The 22,345-nt window shown below is 49.3% G+C and overlaps 1 protein-coding gene across 3 annotated transcripts in view; it reads right to left on the bottom strand.

Moving 5' to 3' along the window:
• Window positions 1–22,345, bottom strand: part of MTOR (mechanistic target of rapamycin kinase) — a 124,111-nt gene that overhangs the window by 11,250 nt on the left and 90,516 nt on the right. For 2 of the 3 annotated variants that reach the window (XM_028108223.1, XM_028108224.2), the window contains 18 exons: window positions 21,077–21,192; window positions 19,774–19,851; window positions 19,458–19,565; window positions 15,896–16,021; window positions 15,665–15,796; window positions 11,776–11,891; window positions 10,708–10,825; window positions 8,222–8,473; window positions 7,440–7,540; window positions 6,246–6,342; window positions 5,883–5,981; window positions 5,477–5,632; window positions 5,176–5,358; window positions 4,630–4,764; window positions 4,253–4,427; window positions 2,849–2,984; window positions 2,120–2,267; window positions 1,151–1,273 (listed from right to left, as the gene is read on the bottom strand). In XM_028108223.1, coding sequence (XP_027964024.1) covers window positions 1,151–1,273; window positions 2,120–2,267; window positions 2,849–2,984; window positions 4,253–4,427; window positions 4,630–4,764; window positions 5,176–5,358; window positions 5,477–5,632; window positions 5,883–5,981; window positions 6,246–6,342; window positions 7,440–7,540; window positions 8,222–8,473; window positions 10,708–10,825; window positions 11,776–11,891; window positions 15,665–15,796; window positions 15,896–16,021; window positions 19,458–19,565; window positions 19,774–19,851; window positions 21,077–21,192 — 2,399 coding nt within the window. The remainder of the gene's footprint in view (window positions 1–1,150; window positions 1,274–2,119; window positions 2,268–2,848; window positions 2,985–4,252; window positions 4,428–4,629; window positions 4,765–5,175; window positions 5,359–5,476; window positions 5,633–5,882; window positions 5,982–6,245; window positions 6,343–7,439; window positions 7,541–8,221; window positions 8,474–10,707; window positions 10,826–11,775; window positions 11,892–15,664; window positions 15,797–15,895; window positions 16,022–19,457; window positions 19,566–19,773; window positions 19,852–21,076; window positions 21,193–22,345) is intronic. The other variant, XM_028108225.1, reaches the window with a different exon arrangement.

Genomic DNA, 22,345 nt, shown 5'->3' with positions numbered 1-22,345 from the left:
TTAAAATAGCCAATGAGAAGAGACTTTTTATTAATAGTTGTATTAACAGTGTGGTACTTGAAGAGAGATCAATGAAATAAAACAGAAGCCCCAGAAAGAAATCCAATGGCACAGAAAAATTTTTTGTATAATAAAAATGGACTCTCTTAAATAGTAGAGAAAAGATGGATTATTTGGTAAATACTGTGATGTTGGCTAGTCATCTCAAAAAAATAAAATTTAAATCTTAAATTCTGAATTGGGTTGAGGATTTAAATGGAAAAACAAACTTTATAATCAGTACAAGAAAATGAATGTAGAAAGATACATATCTTGAGGTGGAGAAGGCCTTGCCAAATATAAAGCCAAAGGTAGAAACTTCAAAGGATCAAAAATCTGGTAACTTCTAAGTTTTAAAAAATGTCTATGTATAAAAAAAAAACCACCCCAAAATCCCAAACCAAGAAACATACCATAACAAAAATTTAAAAACCAAATAAGCAGGAAATTTCTTTTTTTTTTTTGACAGTTTTCAAATACTTTTTATTTTATTATTTTTTAAATTTTTTATTGTTATGTTAATCACCATATATTACATCTTTAGTTTTTGATGTAGTGTTCCATGATTCATTGTTTGTGCATAACACCCAGTGCTCCATGCAGAATGTGCCCTCTTTAATACTCATCACCAGGCTAACCCATTCCCCTACCCTCCTCCCCTCTAGAACCCTCAGTTTGTTTTTCAGAGTCCATCGTCTCTCATGGTTCGTCTCCCCCTCTGACTTACTCCCCTTCATTCTTCCCCTCCTGCTATCTTCTTCTTTTTTCTTAACATATGTTGCATTATTTGTTTCAGAAGTACAGATCTGTGATTCAACAGTCTAAGCAGGAAATTTCTAACACATATGAAAAAGATTTAATATCCTTAATATAAACACAACTCAAATACTATGGTAAGAAACGGGAGAAACATTAAATTACTAAATCTTTATCTGCTAAACTGCACAGCTCGCCCACTTAATTTCTGTTATAAAGGACAGTACATAATCTATAGCTGCTCGTCACAGAGACGAGTCCACCAGGCGCACGTGAACAAACAAGAAAGCCAGCCCCGGTATGAGTGCATGGGCCAGAGGGCAGAGGCGCACACAAGGAGCCCAGCGAGTCGTACCTCGGAGCTGGGGCTTTTCAGCCACAGCAGCTTGGCCAGGTCATCGCCGGCTGTGTTATTGACAGCGTGCTCAAACACCTCCACCTTCTGCATCAGTGTCAGGTGATCGTAGTCTGGAGCCATCTGCATCAGGACACAACCGTTCTGAGAGCAGCCCCCGGACTGACAGCTTCAACCCAGGAGGAAATAAGGCTCTGGGTCCAGGCAGAGCTGGGTTCTGATCTCACCACCCCAGCCCAAAGGAAAAGGAAGTAAGAACAGTACAAAAGGGAAAAAAAGGGTGTGGCCAACGGGACCTGATGACCACGGGAACTGCCAGGCCTAAGGGTGAAACATCAGGTCCCACCCGAGTTCGAGCCTACTGGTGTCAAAGAGAGCACTGGAGCCATCGAGGTTCTGGGTAACAAACAAATCTCTTTCTTTTCTTTTCTTTTAAGATTTTATTTATTTATTTGACAGAGAGAGAGAGCACAAGCAGGGGGAGCTGCAGGCAGAGGGAGAGGGAGAAGCAGGCTCCCCGAGGAGCAGGGAGCCTGACACAGGGCTGGATCCCAGGACCCTGGGATCATGACCTGAGCCGAAGGCAGTCGCTTAACCAACTAAGCCACCCAGGCGCCCCACAAATCTCTTTCTTATTACTTGCATCTCTACTAACATCATTTCCCCATGTGGCCAGTGCCCCATATACATCAGGTGTTCGGTCGATACACGCTGCCTGATGAACAATACTGTGCAGTCTCACCTAGAATGCTGAACACCTAATTTCTGGGCTTTAGGGTCCTGTTTCTTAGAGGTAATCTACTTTAGGACTCACTTCATGAAACCTTCTTCAGTAGAGAATTCTCCCAAATAGATTTTTCCATGATGTACATACCCAGAAGAACGAGAAGAGGAGCTTTGTAGAGATTTCCCAACTTGCAAGTTACGTCAAGACATTCAAGCACTGGGTTTGGCAGCCTCATCACATACCCGCAACATGATGCGATGCTCGATGTTGAGAAGGATCTTCTTTTTCTCTCTGTAGTCCCGGATGAGGGCGTGCAGCGTGTCACAGTGGGGGACCCAGCCGATGAGGCCCGAGTTGGTGGATAAGGGGATGACGGCGTATCTCTGGATGCTGGCACCGCCGGGAAAGCAGGGTTGGTTATCAGACAGTAAACAGAGTGCACCTCTGACCCCCTCACAACACATGCAAGTGGGCTGAATGGCGCTCCCCCCCCCCGCCCCCCGGGCTGCTGTCAGGTGTGCACGAAGACAGCCAGGGCTGGTGGGAAAGCACCACCAGCCTCCTCAACCTGCCTGACAAACTCACTGCTGTCGGGGAGCAGCCCAGGACTGTTTCCAAGCCAAAAACAACCTCCAACTTAATATCCATGTTCTTAACAGAAAGACGAGGAAGAGAGCAGGGTGGACAGGGAAGGTAAAACACACCAGATGTGCAGCATCTCTAGTCTAATGGCCATGGGCCATTCCATTCTGGACTCTCTGGTGGTTGTTACAGGCATTTCCCTTAAAAGTACACTAAAAGTATGGACAATTCTTCTTGTTGTCTTTGACACCTTGGCTACTGATGACTTCCTGTCAGGTACATAGGTCTACAACCGATTTCGTGAAGCGACATGACCACATGGGAGGGATGTAAGGAAACCCTAGAAGACCAGTCAAATCGCTGCTGTGCCCCCGCCGTGTCCTGAATACCTGAGGTTCTTGCGAAGAGACGTTGGGTCATTGGCCAGAAGGGTGTTCACCAGGCCAAAGAGCTGCATCACTCGCTCGTCCTGCCGTAGGTCTTCGTGGCCCTTCAGGAGGAAAACAAACTCATGCCCGTTGCTGCCTGTAGGAATGGTGGGAGCAGTTAGCACAGACCAGCCCTGTATTCCCGAGCTCCCAGAGACTACGAGTACCCCACCCAGTCACACTTCCACACAAACACGAAAAGTACCCTAGAACTGATGAAAAAAAGAATGGCCCTGCTTTTGATGGTCCCCAATGAAATGTTGGTCAAATTAAAAATGAGTAAAATTAAAATCACCTCTGTCTTTGAAGATCAGGAATGATTCTGCACAGAGATGGTCATTCTGTATTGTTCCCTCACAACCCACTCTCTGCCCTTCTCTGTCTTGTTCGGGCCTGTGAAACCTGACCCCTAGAGACTGCATCACCTGGGGTCCCAGATGGGCTTGGCCAATGGGGGCACTGGCAGGAGGGAAGTCAGAGGGCCAAACGGTTTGCCCCTGACAATGGGCCAGGCTCCAGTTCTAGAAGTTTCCAGTGTCTCTCCACCTGGGCTACAGCTTCTGGTGAATGGCCTCTCTTTCCGGGTTATGTGCTCTCGATGGGCTCCTTGCCCTTTCGGGTCTGGAGGGTGGGGGTGAATCATAGCTTCTCACTGTTGGCTCTCTTAACTCTGCTCACAGAAGGAAATAGGTCCTTTCATTCAAGTCTCTAATGAAATACTGTGGAGAGCCTGACTGACCCATGTTTTAGTATCAAGAGACACCAGCCCATGGAGAGATGATCACCTGGGAACCACAATGAACTGGTGCTGGTGAATAACTACTGCATTTAAAAAGAGCCGTATTAAAGGTGAGAACCCTCGAAGGGCCACCAGAGCATCCAGGCCTCCCACAACAACCTACCCTAGGTAGGTCACAGAGCTCACTGTGAGACCTCATTTCCACTTCAGTTGGGTTTCCTTTTACACAGTCATTTCCCATAGAGAGAGACTGTGACGGTGAAAGAGAACATTCAAGAGCCCAGGAGCCCTTTCTTCCGCTCTGCTTGTCACCTACCACACCTGCACCGGATGCCCCTTTGTCGGCCCCGTCAGTCCCTGGAGCTACCTGCCACCCCCACCTGGCCACGCTGCACACCTTTACAGTTCCCTCCGCATATTCTACTGCAGGGCGGTTAGGCTTCACGTAAGCATCTCGACGGTATGAACAAAGTAGGAATCCTGAGGAGGATGTAACGGGAAACCCGCTGGTGCTCTATTTCTCTCTCCATAAACATGGGAGAGATGCCACATGGAAAGATCAGTGGTGTGGATGGTGAGCGGTGATTTCAGAAAAGGGGAGGTGGCAGAAGCACACAGGTCCTTACCCATGAGCGTCAGCTTCCGGGGCCTCTGCTTGGAGGTGATGACCTGCAGGGACGGCGCTATGGACTGAATGCGAATGATCGGCTGGTTGGGGTCATACGTTCCTGGCACGGCCAATTCAAGGTCCCGGCACATCAGAAGTTTGGGGGAAACATACTGCAGTTCTAAGGAGGTGAGCTGTGAATGAATTACCAAAGGGCTTAGCTTTCTGCCTCCAGAGAGAAATTTAAATGCAATTTAGGTGTTTTTCAAGAGATGGCTAACGCAATGACTCATCCTAGAGTCTGCAGATAGAAGTGAGACCAGACGCTTTAGAGTTAGTGTTAGGAAAACATAAGGGACAATGACAGTTAACGCTGCTAGAACCTGAAGATCCTACCTGAGGCAGCTGCTTAGAGATTCGTCTGAACACGTGATAATAGAGGTCCCAGGCTTGGGTGAGGTCCTTGACGTTCCCGGATTTCATGTACTTCCTGCACCACTCTTGGGCCTCCATTAAGTCTCGACCATATGCCTGAGCGGGGAAGCAGGGGAAGTACTCGAGGCGTCAAGGTGTCGACTAAGCTGCAGGCCGAACCCCCAAGCAGACAGCACAACTGCCTGGCCGCACGTTACGGCTGGACGGCTCTGGGCCTTTGCAAGGCTTAGCAAGGACAGCGTGGAGGCCCAGTCCTGGAGGCCCCAGTCTCAGGACGGCTTATGCACAAAGTAAGGAGAGGCAAGATGAGCTCAGGAAGGATCTCGTGGTTTTCCAGCTAAAGCTTTGGGAGGGTTCTTATAAGTTAGTGACAATTAAACTGCTGGTGTTTTTATATTCTGTGACCTCCGTCAGAGTACATTTTATTCAAGTCAGCAGGGTAGCCAGAGAGAAAGGGGTCTGGTAAAGGCTTTGGGTCATGTCAAGCCGTGCTTTCTTATCCCATACCTGATTAAAAGATGTTTCCTTCAGAGTCTGGGGGCCCCGTTCCATCATAGCATGCAGGGGCTCCAGCACCTCGAACATGCCTTTCACGTTTCTCTCCCCAAAGTACAGACGAGACGCTTCTTCTAGGCCTTCGTGCCACATCTCGTGCCAGAGGATGGCCACGCGGATTAGCTCCTCGCTCACCTGGACCAAAGAGGGGAAAGAGAGAAGCGCCAAGGACGAGCTAACCTCAGAAAGGCCTGTCTTGGAGAGACAGGAGGCCCTCTCGCCCGCAGCACCGTTGTGAGGAAGGCTCACTCACCATCATGGCCTGCTGGACCAGGGTGTTACTGTGCTCACACATGTTCTTCAGGATCTTGTTGGCTGCGTTGTGGCGGGCCGTCGTGGTGGACTTAGAGGCCACGGTCAGGGGGTAGATGAGGGCCTGAGGCAGACACGGAAGGAACACTTGCAAACTCTGACTTTCAGGAAGATAAGAGAGAGAAAGAAGATGCTGCTGACACTCATTTGAGTCCACCACTCAATCTTGGGGTGGGTGGGGGTCTCTTTTCTTCAGGATGGCCCCTGGGCCTGGGCCTGCCAGCTGGACAGATGGGATGCCTGGCTCCCAGTTCCTGCACTTGTATCTCTAGAGCAGCTTTAGGAAAAGCTGAGATCCAGATCAAAAGGTCAGCTGCTCGAGGAGAAACTGCCAGGGTGCCACATACCTGGGGGTGGTACCGGCCAATGTCTGTGAGAAGCTGGTGAATGAGGCGGCCCACCAAGGGCCTCGGTGTATCGATTCTTGCGATGAGCTGCGGTATAACCTGGTATTCAGACAGACATGGTATGCAGTGCGTGAGATGTGAAAACAACTAGTTATTCTTCTGGGCAATGACCAGCTCTTGAAACTTGTGGTAGATGCTGGTAAGCTCTAAAATGGTTCATTCCCTTTAGTTCTCTGGGAGAAACTAAAGAAAATATGGAGTCTCGACCTTGGGACCGATTCCCCCCTTCTTTACCACTGTTCACTGAACACCGCATGATCCCAGGAGGAGACAGAGCAGGAGTGAGACCTGAGCCGGCCTTACCTGTAACCAAGTGTCAATCTGGATCGCTTTCACCCCCTCCACTAAGGCTTCATTTACATCTGGCCAGTGACCATAGTCAAACCATAAGGTGAGGACTCTGGAGAAGAAGAATGAGAAAATCACAGAAAATTGAGTTTCCAAATTTTTTTTTTTTTTTTTTTTTTTAATTTTTAAGACTCTTGAGAAAAGAATAATTGGCAAAGGGGCGCCTGGGTGGTTCTGTCAGTTTTGTCTGACTCTTGATTTTGGCTCAGGTCATGATCTCAGGGTCCTGGGATCGGGCCCCACATGGGGCTCTGCGCTTAGCAGGAGTCTGCTTGAGGATTCTCTCTCTCCCTCTGCCCCTCCTCCCCCTGTTCACACTTTCTCTCTCTGTCTCTAAAATGAATAACTCTTAAAAAAAAAAAAAAGAATGATTGGCAGGGCCTCAAATCAGTGGTTCTCCAGTGTCTGGTCTCGGGGACCACCTGGGAAGGGTGGTTGGTGATGGTCGTTAATACTTGGCTCAACACAAGGACGGGCATCCCAAGTGAACGATTATTTTGTTTCAAATAATGTAGAGGGTTCAGCATGGTCTAAGCTCAGAAATCTAACAGATGAGCCCAGGGACAACCTATGCATAATTTTTGCACGTACAGTCACCTGGAGACCAGGGGCAACAGGGTAAATGTAGGACTCTGCTGCCCATCACCCATAGCCTCTGGACTGGCCGGTCTGTGCCATTTGTTTCGGCCTCTCTAAGTGGCCTCTCAAAGCTGAGGGGAGGCTCCTGGGTGGCTCAGTCGGCTAAGCATCTGCCTTTGGCTCAGGTCATGATCTCAGGATCCTGGGATCGAGCCCCATGTCAGGCTCCCTGCTCAGCGGGGAGCCTGCTTCTGCCTCTGCCTGCCTCTCCCCCTGTTCCTTCTCTCTTGCTCACTCTCACTCGAATAAATAAAATCTTAAAAAAAAAAAAAAAAAGCTGAGGGGATTTCAGCACTACTGCCACAAACAGATACGCTTCTTCCCTTCATGACAGAGCGCGCGCGGAGCATTCTCAGGCCAAGCCTCCTCCACAGTCTTGGCCAGTGGAGGCTGGTCAGCCGTTACTCTCGGACATACTCATCATGGTGGGGAAGGTGAAGAGGACATCACGAGTAATTCTGTGTCCTGCTGCGCACACAGCCTACCAGGGGCCCTGCCCCTCTCTGATACCTCAGCGTGTCCTGGAGGTTGTTGCCTCGTGACAAGGAGATGGAACGGAAGAAGCCCTGGACGGCGGGGACGGTGTACATCAAAAGGGTTTTGGACAAATCCTGTTGGAACACACACACGTTAATGGACACTCTTGCCTTAGTTTTCTCATCTGTAAAAGGGGCCTCACAGCATACGAATAGTACCTACACCTCAAAGAGAGCTTATGAAGTTAAATCAGTTAATGCATGAGAAGCCTCTGGATTAGTACCTGGCACACAGCAAGCACTCAGGAAATGCCAACTGTGTCACAATCACTATCATCTTGGGCTACTGGTGGCTTCCTAAACAGGGTGGCAGGGGGAGGGGGCCGAGCCTGAACATGCCACTCTCTGGGCCTGCTAGCTACCCTGGAGCACTCTGAAAGGACAGCCGGAGGGGAGGCGGGGTAGGGGAGGAAGAGGCAGAGGACGGATCCTGCCGGGCTCTGTCCTCAAGTGGACCCGCAGATGTGCACGGCCACCCACACACACAGGTGCAGGCTTTAAGGGGATGAGCTCATTCTCGTGGGAGAATGACCAGAAACTCAGTCTTCAGCTTGGGGGCTAAAGCAGCGCCTCAAATACAAACACATGCACAAAAGCGCCATCTTGAACAATGCTGGCTGACAAATAAGCCACACCGTCTAGGTTCCTCCGGCCCTTCACGGTGAAGCCCAGGTTCCTCAGCGGCCACCACCGTCTCACTCCTCAGAGCGCCTGGTGCCGGGCTCAGTCCTCGCTGGGGGAGGAAGGGAAGGGTACCTCAGTGACCTTCTTCTGCAGAGGAGACGGGGTGGGGCTGTTCTCGGTGCTCTCGGCCTCGCTCTCGCTGTTGCTGCCCTCGGTGCTGGTGGCGGTGGCCGTGGCCGTGGCCGCTGTGGTGGCGGCCGTGGTCGTGCTGGTGATGTTGGCCCCGCTGGTGTGCCGCAGCTTCTTCTTCTCATCACGGGCTTGGTTCTGATGCTTGTAGTGCAGCACAGCTTCGAAGTTCATCACTGCCCACGCGTGCCAGGCCTGGGTGGGGCGAGAGTCGAGGATGAGGGGGCTTGAGTGCCAAGGCCTTAGAGGAGCGTGAGGCCAAAGCTGAGGAAGAGCGCTGGGACTGCCCTTTTTTCTCAGTGGCCAGCAGAGCAAAACTTCACTGAAACACTCAGGAATGGGGCCTTTTACCAGATTCAGCCTGATTCCTTCATTCTGTGGTGCCCTTACTGTATCAGGACTGTGGTGAGGGCTGGGGGGAGGGGGGCACCCGAAGAGAAGCAAGCCAGGCCCTTGTCTCAGGGGCCTTCCAGTCTGGTGGAGGGCCCAGCAACCCAAGGACAGGCAAATGTGAGGGGGCAATGAGACGTACAACGGACAGCCAGGGTCAGGGAAGGCTTCGTAGAGGGGAGGTTTCTGGGGTAGGGACTGAAGGGAAGCCTTTGATGGGCAGGGTGGGGACAAGAACACAGCAGCAGGGACTTTCTGGCCTGGGGAGGTCAGGGACGAAGACGCAGGGTGGCCAGCACAGGGCGGTTCATAAGAAACAAAGAAACGGATCCAACTGGAGCATAGTCTGTGATGGAGGGCGGTGAGGGGGAAGGTTAGCAAAGGGCAGGGTCAGATTGTGGACAGGCTAACATATTAGGCCAAGGAGATCCCATTTCATTCTAGATTTTAAAGATTCCTTGGGCAGCCATATATGAACCACTATTTATGGGAGCAGAGGCGTAGGGGAGTGATGGTAAAAGTCTTAACCAGGTCCTAGGTCAGTGGGAAAGGGAGCACATCTGTCCAGCTCTCCCATCCGGCCCGTGTGTGCCCTGTCAGAGAGCCAGTGCCCAACGACTGTTCACCGGGAGAAGCCTCGGGTGCTTCTTTTGGTAAAGGAGGAACTATCCACGCTCTGCAGTTTCGAGCTGCGGTGACCTATGGTGCAGCATGGCCTTGTGTGGACAGCATGAGGCACACTTTGATTTGGGGCCTCATAAGTTTGCACTGATGGCAGGACACTAAATACTGCACTGGACTGGATATACTTTCTGGATAATCGGGAAATTCCTTTAGCATCCCTTGCTAAAAACCTTTCTTTAACATAAGAGTGTCCACTTTTCTACCTAAGCAGAGTGGGTTGATCATAATTGACCTTTATTTGATGAGTCACAATTCTGCAATGACCCAGGCTGTTTCCCCACACCTTTCATTTATTCAACAGCTCTTCTTTATCCACTCCGTACCAGGCATTGAGCCAGGGGATGTGGTGAGCAAGACAGAAATAGTCTCTGCACACACACAGGACCACCATTACAGTAAGACAGCACAAACCCAAAAGGAGCCATACAAAGAAAAACTTAAAATTCCTGGAACCAGTTTTTTTTACTCATGATTTGTTTCTTTTCTAAAATTTGAGTGAAGAAAAGTAATCTGGTTAAGAGACACTTCCAGTTGGTAAGGTTCCAGCTAATCCAGGGTTTACTGGATGGAACTGAAGCTGTCCTAGTTAGAGTAATTATTGCTGCTATCACGAAATGGGCATTTTTCGGATCAGAATGAAGCATGCTTCAATCAGGATAAGATTTTTCCTGTAGATGCTTCTGTGTCTTCAGATGTATGTTTTGATCTCAGAGGGATTAATTCACAAAGTATTAGCAAGTTAAGGAAATCAATGACGTCTGCTGTACCAAGCAGCTATTACCAGGAGGTAGGTCCCTCAGGAAAGACCTAAAAACTAAGGCTATGTGCTCTCATCAAAGATGTGTTCTTCCCCAAATCCCTCCTCTAGCAGTCAACTGCATCTTTGATACATTTTCTAATTCTGTTTATCTTCCTGAAAAGTTTCCTATGTCATAACAGGATGTTACCTAGAGCATTCCAATAAAAATAGAGAAAGTGAAGTTCTTAGATGAGGAGCAGGCAGGGATGGAAATCAGGAAGAAGCCGGGAAGGAACAGATGACCCAAGGGAAGATAAAGTTCCAGAGATTAACCGTGCGTCCAGATGCTCGTAGGAAAACAATCAGCTAAGACTCTATAAGACAACAAGCATTCCCCCGTGCCACATACGCAATAATGGTGTGATAAAGTGTTTCTCAAAAAAAAGACTCTACCAATCTTTCTGTACAATGAAGCTTGTAAGGGGCCTCTGACAGACTGGCTCCTGGCACACAAACAAGCAGATCCCCAGCGCGGGACCAGCACCAGCAGGGCTCTGAGGGGCTGGGCTCTCACCGGAGGCGGCGCGGCTGGGAAGCCCAGCGGGCTCGGGGTTACCTTGTACCAGCTGCGGTCGTGCTCTGTGGCCGCGCTGTAGTACTGCAGCACCTTGGGGATGGTGCTCTCGTTGATGCCCTGCAGGTTCAGCTGCCACTCCCCGAGTTTCAGGAAACACCTGGAGACAGAGAAACAACCCCACGTTGCTACCCCCACATGCTAGCTCCCCCACACCCACCCCCCAACAAGGAGAACAGCCCATTTTGTCTGCGGAGCAGGAAAGCCTCCCTGATGTTTATGCTTGCTCCCAGGAAGCAACGTGATGGAAGCACCAGGATTCTCAGCCACCCAGAAGGAAAAAAATGGGCGTTAGGGCCACGTTTTGAATGTATCATCTCTTCTCCCTGACCTGTGTTTCAATGCTAGCATCAACCAGTACCTGGTACGGGTAGGTCTGCATGGACCTACCCACACCGACTTCAGTTTTTGAGGGTGTCGGCTGCTGAGTAACTTTTCCTATTGACTGCTACTGGCTTCCCCTCACTTCTTTCTCCCCTCCATTTATAATGATAGATACATATCAGTCTTTTATATTATATCATACATCATATTATATAATGATATATATCATTTATAATAGATCATTCATGATGATAATATTAACAGCCAATATTTACTGATTGCTACTCTCTTCCAGGTACTGCTCTAAACGGGTGACATGTTTGTTCTATTAACCCTCATACCGCCTTTACCACCCTAACAAATAGGAGCTCTCATCATCCCCCTTTTATACAATGAGGAAACTGAGGCAGAGAGCAGTTAAGTAACTCATCTAAAGTTGCATATCGAAGCAGCAGCATAGCTGGCATTTGCAGACAAGGGGTCTGACTCTCAAGCCAGACACCAGGAGGACAACAGCACATGGATGCTCTGGGGCTGAATCCTGGGCAAACAACAGCAAGGGCTCTGGCGCAGCACGATTCGATGGCTGCCTGGGGTTCCTACTGCAAAAGGCGGTGTCAGCAGCTCGCTGCCCAGGGAATTCTGAGTGTTCCGGCCATGCCGCAGAGGCTGCTAGCACTGGGGGGACTGGGGCATGGCTGGCCCCGGCCAGCAGGGACACCTCACCGGGCCATGAGCTTGTGCAGCTCTTGCTTGTGCTGCTGGTCCTCGGTGGCGATGGCATGCTGGGCCTGCTGCTGCATGGTCTGCACGAAGTGTTGCATGTGCTGGAAGGCATCGATCTGTACCAGACAAAAGCACGGGGAGCCGCTTGCCATTCAGCCCGACCTCGCGGGACAGAAACCCCCGTTCATCTCATGAGCCCTCGAGCTGACCGCCCCCCCCGCCCCAGGAGAGCACCCTGGAGCACAGGGCGAGAGTTCCCTACGACAGGGGGCCAGGGCAAGATGCTGGGAGATGGCTGGGCTTTTCAAGAAGACTCATACTTTTCCAACTCAAGTCTCAACTCCCCTTGGCTAACTGTACTGCTATTTTGAGAAGCTTCGGAAAAACTACCTGCCTGGTTACACCGAAATAACAATCCTTAGGAATAAATGTGAAACAATGCTTACTTTGCTGTCAACATATTGCCCCGGGGGAAGCCAGGCTTCTGGGGGATTGTTCCGGGCCTGTAAAACTTTAGTACTTGTTTAGAATTCTATGGTACCTTGGACACTGCAGCAGAGCCCAAACTATAGTTTTAAAAATCCGAAAGAACCCTCAGTACCCAAATAAGAACACAGAGATGGGGTGAAGCCCCTCATCCATCCATCCAAGGAAATAGGGGGAAGACACTGGCTGAGCAGACATCTAGGTGAACGGGGTGGCTTAGGAGTGAAACCGTCACAGCATCCTCAACCCGTTCCATCTATTTACACCACGGGACTTGATACAAAGTGAGCAGAGGCACTTGGGTTAGGAACAGGGAGCTGAACAAGGGAAGGGCAGAGACGCAGAGTCAGAGATCTGGGAATAAGGTACCAGCCATCTGTAGAAGCCCACACGTCCACTCCCACCAGCATCTTGATTAATGGCATCCACACTATTTTTAAAGGGCTTCACGGGTGGAGACAGAGCATACAGACATGAAAAGCTCCAGGTGGGAAAATGGTGGGATGAAATCCACCAACATGGGGAGGGGAAACAGTATGTGAGAGAGTGAAAAAGAGGCAACATGTTCTTTGCTGCAGAAGAAGACGGGGGGGAAAAAACGCTTCCAATAAATAAGGTCAGAATGGTCCCCATTTTGTTTTAAAAACTGAAATGTCGGGGGCGCCTGGGTGGCTCAGTCATTAAGCGTCTGTCTTCGGCTCCGGTCATGGTCCCAGGGTCCTGGGATCGAGCCCCACATCGGGCTCCCTGCTCGGTGGGAAGCCTGCTTCTCCCTCTCCTGCTCCCCCTGCTTGTATTCCTGCTCTTTCTTTCTTAAATGAATAAAATCTTAAAAAAAATAAATAAAAAATAAAAACTGAAATGTGTCAGTAGTGATGGTCTTGAAGGAAAATACAACTCCCTGGCTTGGGGGCCAGGCCCAACCTCACATACCTTTCAAGGGAAGGAATTAATTGGCATCAACAGACAGGGCTCACCCCAGAGCCAGAATGACGTGACAAACAATTTATCAGGCAGCTAATCCACGCATGGGGACAGGGCAGACACACAGATGTTCCGACAGGTAACAAGACACCTGTCCCCCTCAGACAGCTGCCTTCGCGGGGTTCCATTACTCACCCCGGCTTTGAAAAATGAACGACATTAGCAGCCCGCACCTGAGAAGTGATAAATGTTCCTTTAGTTTTTCCTCTATGAGAACTACATTGACCAGACTTAAAGCTGATTAAGAAGGAAACGAAGAACTGCGAGGCAGCACTGGAAAGATCAACCACAAGAAGGGGGACTGAGAAGCCGGTGAGCCGAGTGTGTCCGTCAAGCACGTAAGGACTGAAGCAGGAGCTCTGATGCCAGGGCTGTTCGGAGCCCGCACGCTCCGTGTCGCTGGCAGTCCGGACACACAGTTTAGATTCCTTTCAGGAGACTCAGTCAGGCGCTGAATCAAAAATAAACTGCCCAAACCAGGGAGGACTGCGTAGTAGTTTGGATTTGAAGCTCAGTATTAAGTAAATTTATCCAGCATGGGAGAATCTGTATCCTTCTACTCTGTGGCATGGAGGCCACTTACTTTCAAGGAATTCAAAGTGTTCTATTAAAATACCCTCTTTTCTCCACCTCTGGGAAGCAAGGAGGGAAAAACGGATTCTTTCTCTCTTAGAGAGAGATGAAAGACTGGCCGCTCAGAGGAAGGGGCTTCTCTCGCGCCCAGAGTTCAGCGGCACGCCCTACTCCTGGCTGGTGGGCAAGATCGATGTCCTCAGCTTAGTGAGATTTCACAGAAGGACCGGCTTGTTTCTAGATTCTGGACAGTGGCTCGTCTAGGAAAACACAGGACATACACCTTCTGCATGGTGCCTTCCTGCAGAGCAGGCTCTGCTTTTCTCAAACTCTCTCACCTGCCTTACGCAAGGCAGAATACAATCGCTTTATTGAATTGTTTGTAGTGGAGGAAAGTAAAGCCCAGAGAGGAAAAGGGACTTGCCTAGTAGCACGATTATTATTACATAGTTGGTTCTCTTTGAGTGACTCCTGAAAAGATGTGACATCTCTAGCTCTGGGCTTGAAGTTCAAGCACCTGACCTGAAAGAGGTTTCTAAATTTCTAATGCCTGTTGTTTCATGGCCTCCCAACGGAATCTGGGCTCCTAAGAAGAGGCCGTAATGTGTGCAGAGGTTGGGCTGTGGTCATATGTTGAAAGAAGTCACTCCCGGGTTGAGACATTAGCCAAGAGGCTCCTGCTGCCTCCCTTCGGCACAACGTTCAAACACTTGGATGCTGTACACAGGAAGGAAACCAGACTACACTCAGATCCAGCACCTTCCGTTTTTCTCATTTGCCTGGAGGAAGGTCAGGCTTCGAATCAGAAGTGCTCTGGCCCGGGAAGTTCGCAGAGACTTACAACAAAACCAAACCAAACCCCCCAAAACAACAAAAAGAAAACAAAACCCCCAAATGATACATGCAGAGAATGGAGCTTGGGCCAATCCTGTGGAAGTGAACCCCATCGAAGACCCAGCGCTGGGGTGCAGGGTTCCCGATCCTACTCTGGGTGGCTTTCGCAGTCACAGAGTCAACCACCCAAAAAGAAGTTAATTTCCAGACACGGTCCCGGATTTCCTTAAGTGTGCCTTCCACAGCCTCGGCTGCAGTGGTCGCTCCGTACTCCTTTCCCCAGCAGGTCCTGTGCAGGGACCAGGATGGGGAGAGGAGGAGAGCCGGGACGCTCCCTCTGTTTGGTAAGGGGGGTGAAGAGCCAGGGCAGGGGCTGATTCTGCCTCCAGGGCCAACTTTTTGTTAATCGTCACCCTCATCCAGGGAGATCGTTTCAAAAAAGAAAACCAAAACCCCCACCAGGAGCCACATCTATTTCCCTGTCTGAGGAAGGACCCTGTCTGTAAATAAAGGAAGAGGAATTCTACGCTGGCTCCGAGAAGATGCTCCCTACTGGATTCAGCGTGACACTCTGGGTGTTGCTGCTTCTGAATCCCAACTGATGACTGGAAGGAGATGAGAAGTCTGAAAAACCTGATTGGTCTTATGAAATTTCTAGTCTATGTTTTCACAGATATGCTGCATTTGGGTACTGAACAGCCCACTTTCTCTTGGGAGGTTGGGGGAGCGAGCGTGAGGAGGCCAGAAATTGTGCCCTTCCTATGTTCCAGCATATTCCATCTGCTGACAAATACAACTGTGACTACACTCAAGAGTTTGATCAACGGTTTATGTGCAGGCCCTTGAATACGATTCACTTCTGAAATCAGGCCAAATAGTTTCCTAACAGGAGCAAACTCCCTGACATGGTGGTTTGGATGCTGTTTCCTTCTGGGCCCCAAGGCAGTGAGACACCAGTTAGTGAGCATTCTGGAGAAACATGGTCTACTGCTGGATGGATTCGGATACAGACCTTGCGAGCACTCTTCCACATGTTTTTCATGTAGGCGTAGGTCACCTGAGGGTGAACTGTTGGCAGAGGATGGTCAAGTTGCCGCGATGGATCAACTCCCAGGAGCAACACTAAGGTTTTATGAGCAAGGGCCTTAAAATAACAAGAGAGGTCGCGTGGTAAACAGAACGGGACCGGGAGCGCCTGTCCCTCCTCAGCCTCCCACCCTCCACTGCGGTGGGGGTTACTCACCAGCCTGCCACTCTTCCCACAGAGACTGGCATACTTGAGCCAGGTCCTCATGTCCTCATGAGGGCTGACCACGAGTGACCGCACCATCAGGATTTTCTGCCAGTCCTCCACAATACGCTGGCAGCCCTGGAACATTCAGGAGTGAGAATTAGGCATGTCCTCTGCTATAGCTTTAACCCCCAACAAGCAACAGCAAAACCTGCCTTGAATTAGCAAAGAAATTCATTTTTACAACCTCAACTTTAAGTGAAGAGTACTGTGAAGAAAAACACTTCTTAGGAACCTCTCAAAATCTGAGGATCAGGAGAGTATAGGCTCTGGTCCTTGAGTCCTGGCCCTGCAGCTTTCCATCCGTGGGACACCGCACATGTTATTTAACCACTAAAATGGGGGTAAAGATAGTACCAACTTCATAGAGCTATGATGACGGCAACATGAATTAAACTATTTAAATTTCTTTTCTGGATTGTAAATGCATTTTTTTTTTTAAGCCACTCTTTTTTTGTAATGGATTTTATTTATTTATTTGAGAGAGAGGGAGAGGGAGTGAGAAAGAGAGAGCACCAGTGGGGTGAGAGGCAGAGGGAGAGGCAGACTCCTCGTTGAGCAGGGAGCCAGATATGGGGCTTGATCCCAGAACTCCAGGATTGTGACCTGAGCCGAAGGCAGACGCTTAACTGATTGAGCCACCCAGGCGCCCCAACAGTGCATTTTTAACTTTGATTTTTTTGCTTCAGCTTCTCTGGCTGAAGAAGACGATCATTGACAAATCCAATTTCAAATGTATCATTCAGGGGAGACTGGCTGATTCAGTCGGTAGGGTGTGTGATTCTTGATCCAAGAGTTGTGAGTTCGAGCCCCAAGCTGGGTGTAGAGATTACTTAAAAATAGAATCTTTAAAAAAATGTATCGTTCAAAATTTGAAAGATGAATTAAGGATAAAAGAAGTTTATTTTTATTTATTTATTTTTTTAAAAGATTTTGTTTATTTATTTGACAGAGAAAGACACAGCGAGAGAGGGAACACAAGCAGGGGGAGTGGAAGAGAGAGAACCAGGCTTCCCGCGGAGCAGGGAGCCCAAATGGGGGGGCTCGATCCCAGGACCCTGGGATCATGACCAGAGCCGAAGGCAGACGCTCAACGACTGAGCCACCCAGGTGCCCCTAAAAGAACTTTAAATAAATTCTCAAATGATGCTGCTTGTAAGCGGTGGCATTGTCAGTCCTGAAGTTATTAATGCCTAAACCTGCACAAAGACTTGCTTAGATTCTTTCTGCTTCATTTTCCTTGGTCTCAGATCAAACACTGCATATAGAAGGAAAAGTGCCTCTTTCACTCACACAAATAAATTCCTTTTAATTAAAAAAGAGTGAATTCATTGTTGTCAAAAGGGATAGGCTAATTTTATATCAAAAACTTCTGAGGGTAAGTGGCCCCTTCTCTTCCACCTTTGCTGTAAGAAGCCAGACTCAGAGACAAACCACCAGGGGAGAAGGGCTGGTCACTCCATCGGCAAATCTGTCCATTTCAAAGACAAATGAAACCAAAGAAGCCATCCTCCATGGAGGTGCGTCTGAGAATCTAGCAACAATGGTCGCAGGCTTTTAAATACGACAGGATCCACTGTGAGCCTAAATAAAGAACCCAAGGCAAGTAAGGCTGACCCCTCAAACTGCCCCATGGGAGACTCTGGCAGGGGATTTCAACTTAAATGACTTGACCACAAAATGGCAGTTCTTCAACCGAGGCAGCTCACATTGAGTGAACCCCGTCGAACCCAGTGCTGGGGTGCAGGGTTCCCGATCCCACTCTGGGTGGCTCAGTTTCTCCATGAGGGAAACTTCAGTAGGAAACAGTCTGAAGAGAGACCGTGCATGACTGTGACCAGAGGAACAGTAAACAGCAGGGCTTGGTCGGCTAAAACATTAGGCAGCCCCATTTAAAAAGCTGGATGCAGGCAAGTCATCCACAAGAGCCAAATTTCAACCACAAACTTAATGCTTTATTTTCAGGCCTTGGACCGTATCTTTCCATCCCATTAAGTGTGACAACAGTGATTTGGAAAGTTATGAAAATAGGAAAAAGTACATTGAGTGACTGTTTTGGGAACTTCTCACCATCTGCTAGTTTCTTCCAGAGGCTGAAATAATCTGGCCCCTATAAGCCAAAAAGCATCTTGTCTCAAGGCAGCGAAGTCATGAAGGCCTCAGATGCCGACAGTGTCTTGGACATGATAAAGTCAAACACGGGTTTCCCCTCTCCAAGATGCATTTATTCCACCCCTATCCGGATCTCTATTTGGATAAAGCCTCCCTTGTTAGAATGGCAGAAGACTCATCAGATCTCTGATTTGGAAATTCTTCACCCCATTATGGGCACTTAAAAAAAAAATGGGGTGTGTACAAGTCAGGTGGGAAATGCTTGCTTTGTGGAATTCTCTTCTGGTGTCCAATAGACAATTTTCCATCAAAACATTCACTGGGCATTTCATAATTGCTAATAAAACATATGAAAGAACCGCATGTGCTCACTGCCGCACACAAACGACTGTATTCACACATGCTCCTTTGCCCGATGCTCTTTCCTTGCCAGTGGAATGTGCCCTGAGCTTCCCAGACAGGAATGCAGCCTGGAGTGAAAAGGTTTTGTCACAGCCTACCGAGGGGCCTGGAATCACAGACTCTGATTCGCCTGGAGACAGAATTTGGAAATAGGTGTGGATGGGCCAAGAGGAACAGTCTAAAACTGAGGAGGCTAATTACGATGCACAGGGGACCAGCGGCTTCTGGAGCGGTAAAGGCTTTCTCTCCTTTGCAAATGAACTTGCCCTCCTACCGACTCAAGGAATGGGAGAATTGTCCTTTCCAAGAACACTTAAGACTGCTGACTTCCAGATCTGGAACTGACTGCACCTCATGCTCAAATGATCAGAATGTACAATGAAAACACTGATGGAGGACTTGGAGAAGTTTCTCCATGAGGGAAACTTCAGTACAAAACAGTCTGAAGAGAGACCGTGCATGACTGTGACTGGAGGAACAGTAAACAGCAGGGGTTGGTCGGCTGAAACATTAGGCAGCCCCATTTAAAAAGCTGGATGCAGGCAGCCAGTAAGTGGATTTAGAGTAGTGGTTCTGTGTTAGTCACACACCGGAAGCATCTGGGGCGGCTGAAGAGATATTGATCCTGGGTCTATCCCCAGAAATTTTATTTGGTCTGGGAAGTAGCCTGGGGATCCAGATTTTAAAAAATCCCTGCAGGTCATCCTATCAGGCAGCTGAAACCGAGAACCACTGATTCTGAGGTTAAGATTCTCAACAGGCTGTCTGTAAGTGTCACTTACTAAAGACATTTTCTTATGCTCCTAGAGAAGGGTCAGAGGAGGCTGGAGAACTGGTCATTTGCTCACAGCTAAGGGCTGAGGCGCACAGCCTCTGAATGCTTTGCCTTGAATGCCACCCCAGCTTCTGTGGGGAGGCAGGGAGCATGTGCTGGGCAAGAGCAGGGCAGGGAGAGCGGGGCGGGGGGGGGGGGCTACTGGGGGCTTTCTAGCGGCCTCACCTGCAGTCTCTCCCACCAGATCTGGCGGATGATCTCCCGTCGCTCAGGGACAAGTTTGTACTGGATAACCTCCTCCAGCTCGGAGAGCATGTGGCAAGAGACCATGGCCTGATGGAAGCAAATCACATTCCAACTTAACACTGCATGAACAATCTGAAAGCCAGGATTCATTTCAATCTTTCCTTCTAGTGACAGGGCATCTGCTGAGAATACACAGGCATGTTCCCAGCAGCCTGGGAGTCCTCACTCGGCCACGCTGAAAAAAGAACTGAAATGAGCCTCTAAAACGACCCTGTGCAGAATGTTTCACACTCACCCCATATGCCCGACTGTAGCTTTCTCCTGCCATAGCGGTTAACTCAGCATCCAGCAGGTCTCTGGCTTTGTCGATGCACTAGAGGAGAAATAGGAGAACCACAGAACTGAGCTGTGGGCTTGGGGGCCAGGGGCGGTGCTGTTTTTTTTCAGGCTTGTCAGCTAGCTGGAGTTTATTCATTTCACTTAAATTCTAGGGCGAAGAAAAAAGTTCACTGAAGAAGGGAAGAAACCTTTTACCAGATCTGTAAAGCTAAAGAAGAACGTTATCCAATTTCTCAGAAGAGACAGAATGAATAGCAACTGCAAGCTTACTACCCTGAATGCCGGGGAACTAGGGAGCGAACATGCAGGCTTAGAGACGGAAGCACTGTGCTCTTGCGTCTCCAGAGGACAGCCTGTGGGCCTGCTCTCTTTCATCTTCTCCTTGCTGGACACATTTGTGAGCCTAAATTGTGCACACTCTCAGTAGCCCCAGGTGGTCGTCACTGGCTTCTACGCCATCTTGTCCTCAGGAGGGAGTGCCTCCGCTCCTGGCAGAGGAACGCCCAAACCTGCCCATGTCACGGGGGTTCTTGCGCCTTTGACGCGGCCGGCCCCAGCCTCAGTTCTGGTCCTGTAAAATCCCAGCTTGGAGGATGGCCGCGGGGCTGCAGCTTGAGTCTTCCGTTTCATCAACTAAACACCCTGCACGTGGAGCTTTTCTTTCTCGAATGTTTGAGAGTGAGGATGGCGTCCCCATCCCTTAGGTGCTCAGGTCACTTACCCCAGCACCCCATCCAAGACAGTCCAGTGCCTGTCAGGATGTGATCACTTCATTCTTTTATTCTGCAGGCCAGCATAGGATTTTTCAAATCTGATGCTAGCTTTTCTGGAAGGTCATCACTGTGTGACACTCCTGGCACAGCCAGAAGGGGCTCGTGACTGATCCCTGCTGCAGGGCGGGGACTGCTGCTGTCCCCATCCTCCTCAGGTGAGATAGAAGGTTTCTCTCTACTACGAGGAATGCTAGCAAAGTGAGCAGAGCAATGATGACCCGAGAAGTTCATTGCAGAACAACGTAAATGGTAAGTTCCCCAACACCTTGGTCCCTCTCAGAGCAGAAAGTGGCCCTGGCCAATGTGCTGGAAGTCTTCTTCTGAGTATTCTGCTCCAAAGCCTAGATTCCCATCAGCTCACAGGGCCGAACATTAGAGCGGAAGTACGTTAGTCCCTTTCTACAGGCATTGCGTGCCTAGGAACTGACAGGGCACACATTATCATCTTTTCTTTGCTAGATGGTCTGAGTCCACGTAAGTTTTTACCTGTTGTGCCAAGGAGAAGAGGTCCTGATGCAGTGCCAGCACGGCTCTGTAAAATGCCCCATCGTGGGTGTCCCGAGGGATCATACAGGTGTACTCCTCCATGCTGTCCCACTGACCTACACACACACACACACACACACACACACACACACACACACAGAAAAGCATTGGGGGGGGTCAGCTTGCTGGGCTAGGGCAGCATCTCAAATAGGCCTTGTCATTGTTACTTGCATTTAGCTTGGGCTTCAAACAAGACAAACTTATGCCTGATGTATCAAAACCCCATAGAGACTCTCTATACTCTACGGGGTTGAGTGAGCCAATTTAACAAACAAAGCCACATCTGTCTTCCAAACACAGGACTCCATTGCTGCCCCAGGGAGTTCTGTGATCGATGGGAGAAACCGAGTGAGTGCAAAGCCTACAAGTCAAGAGGCTTTAATGTAGCACCTCATTAACCCAGAGAACTCTCTCTGGTTTCCCTAGGTGAGATGGAATGGCTTTCTTCCCTACTAGCAAAGCAGCTTACAGTTCAATGGTACGTTGGAAATTACATTTTCCCCTAAACAATTGGAAGTGGCCATTACCCAGACACAGGGCAGGATTAGACAAATAGTTTGCCCGCCTCACTCTGGCAGTACCTGTGCCTCAGGAGGGAGGAGATAAATATTTTAAGAGGTTCTTGTAACAGAAAGATGGGCTAGGTCCTAGCATAGTAGTCTCTGTGTCAGGGCAGACGGGGGAAATGGCTGCATCCGAGAAGAGATGTTCACTTCCCCTGATGGGGTGAGCATGTATCACATGCCAACATTTCCAAGGCCATCTGCAGAAAAGATAGCAGCTTCATTAGCTGCAAACTGCAGGGCAGCTGATTTTACAAGGCATTTTCCTGCCTTTCACTCCAGACCATCGGCTCATTCATTTTCTATGCCTCTGGGCAAGAGCAAATGGCAAACGATGACTCCTCAGGAAGCAATTTGTTTTTGAAAAATGTTCTGGATCCAGCCCAGAGCTCATGAATGGGAAGGATATAAGCTCTGTGACTCAAGAGGGATGGAATGGCAGTAGAAGGTTATGTAACCTTCTTCTGGACTCCATAGGTAAAGCTTTTCACTTGGGACAGCCTGTGGATTCTTTCCCCTCTTACTGAGAACATCTCTGGAATAGACAGTAATCCTCTCCCAGCTGGGGCCTGGTGTCAGAAATCTACACGTGTCTGTGGGGACTAAAAGGAAATCTCTGCCTTAAAATACTCAGGGAGTCGGAGTA

This window comes from Eumetopias jubatus, unplaced genomic scaffold (assembly GCF_037043125.1).
Source record: "Eumetopias jubatus isolate StellerSeaLion01/CBP00866 unplaced genomic scaffold, mEumJub1_p1.0 scaffold_4, whole genome shotgun sequence".
Lineage (NCBI taxonomy): Eukaryota > Metazoa > Chordata > Mammalia > Carnivora > Otariidae > Eumetopias > Eumetopias jubatus.
Note: the sequence above shows the minus strand (reverse complement) of the source record. Positions and strands in the feature narration are given on the sequence as shown.